The sequence below is a fragment of the Emys orbicularis genome, chromosome 13 (genome assembly GCF_028017835.1).
Source record: "Emys orbicularis isolate rEmyOrb1 chromosome 13, rEmyOrb1.hap1, whole genome shotgun sequence".
NCBI classification, from domain to species: Eukaryota; Metazoa; Chordata; order Testudines; family Emydidae; genus Emys; species Emys orbicularis.
Genome location: NC_088695.1, coordinates 13155599 through 13157450, shown reverse-complemented (window position 1 = coordinate 13157450; position 1852 = coordinate 13155599). Strand labels below are relative to the sequence as shown.

The 1852-nt window shown below is 46.4% G+C and overlaps 1 protein-coding gene across 1 annotated transcript; it reads left to right on the top strand.

The window, feature by feature from the left end:
* The first annotated feature begins 678 nt into the window (after positions 1-678).
* Positions 679-1614, top strand: LOC135887450 (olfactory receptor 14A16-like). The gene has a single exon (XM_065415205.1). The coding sequence runs from the start codon at positions 679-681 to the stop codon at positions 1612-1614; it is 936 nt and encodes a 311-aa protein (XP_065271277.1).
* The last annotated feature ends 238 nt before the right edge of the window (positions 1615-1852 follow it).

The following is a 1852-nucleotide window of genomic DNA, read 5'->3' as shown; positions in this document are numbered from 1 at the left end:
TTTAGCTGAGTGGGTAGAGAAGCAGGAGGGGGGCCGGAACATTTGTCTCTCGCAATGAGCGTGGAAATTCGGCTAGAAGGGGGGACGAGGCATCAGGACTCCTGAACTGTATTCCTGACTCGAGTTTAATGTGTAATTATGCCTGGGTTTGGTCACCTCCATGCAAAATGCTGCTCCCATTTAGAGCAGTATAAATGGGGAATAATTCCATGGCATGCAGTGAAATTACCCCACATTCACAGCAGTGCCCCTGACACCAGAATCAGGCCAGCCAGACCCCCAATTCCCCTCAGTAAAGTGAGAATATTAACATTTATACACGATTATACAGAGTTCGCCCACCTCTGGGTAACAGAGGTATACAAATACCTCAAAAGCATTTTTTCCTAATTCTCCTCTCCATCACCCAGGTGTAAATTAGGAGTAACTGCACTGGAGCCCATTGAGCTGATTCTACTTTCTCTCACCCCCGTGTAAATCAGGAGTAACTCCACTGGAATCAGTGGGCCGGTTTCCCCCATTCTCATTCCCATATTACTTCAATCTTCAGAAGCTAAGGGTCTGACTCAAGGAAATTCAGGTGGTCTTCACAAAAGGAGAGTTATTTTACTGATCTAATCCTGGCCCTTGCTCTTGTCCCTCCCTCTGCAACCATCACACGATGTCCTGAGAAAGAAAATGTCCAACCGAACCACCATGACCGAGTTCCTTCTCCTGGAATTCTCTGATGTTCGGGAGTTGCAGATTTGGCACTTTGTGGGGTTTCTAGTGATGTACTTGGCAGCCCTGGTGGGGAATCTTCTTATCTTCATCGCCATCGCCTTTGACCACCACCTTCACACCCCCATGTACTTCTTTCTGATGAATCTGTCCATCCTAGACCTTGGCTCCATCTCTGTCACCGTCCCCAAATCCATGGCCAACTCCCTCATGAACACCAGGTCCATTTCCTATGCTGGATGTGTTGTCCAAGTCTTTTTCCTAGTCTTCTTTGTGACAGCGGATTTTTCCCTTCTCAGTGTCATGGCGTATGACCGATATGTTGCCATCTGCCAACCACTGCACTATGACACAATGATGAACAGCAGAGCTTGTGTCCAAATGGCAGCTGGTGCCTGGATCAGTGGGATTCTCAACTCTGTACTACACACCGGGAACACGTTTGCATTGACCTTCTGTGGAGGCAACATGGTGGATCAGTTCTTCTGTGAAATCCCCCAGCTACTGAAGCTCACCTGCTCGGACTCCTATCTGAGTGAAGGTTGGGTTCTTGCATTTGGTGTGTGTTTAGTCTTAGGCTGCTTTTTTTTTATGATTGTGTCATATGTTCAGCTCTTCAAATCAGTGCTCAGAATCCCCTCTGAGCAGGGACGACATAAAGCCTTCTCCACCTGCCTTCCTCACCTCACTGTGGTCTCCTTGTTTGTTTGCACTGCCTCCTTTGCTTACTTGAAACCCACCTCCGGCTCCCCATCTGCTCTGGATCTTGTGGTGGCTGTTCTTTATTCCGTATTGCCACCAATCGTGAATCCAATTATCTACAGCATGAGGAACAAAGAGATCAAATCTGCTCTGAAGAGACTGACTAGGTGTAGGGAATTCACCAAGAATTAATTTTCTGTCTTTCTCTAATTAAAGTTTGCTTATGTAGTACCTTTAGGTATTCATTAATGTCAGTTATTTTCATAACCACACAGATTGCACACAAACACGTCTGATTTTGACCTAGTTGCACCAATGCAAATCTAGATTAAGTCCGCTGATGTCACTGCCGCTGGGGTGATTTACACCAGTAGAAAATCTGGTCCAGTTGTGGAGTAAATGGGTGTAAATTGTGTGCACGAGAGGAATC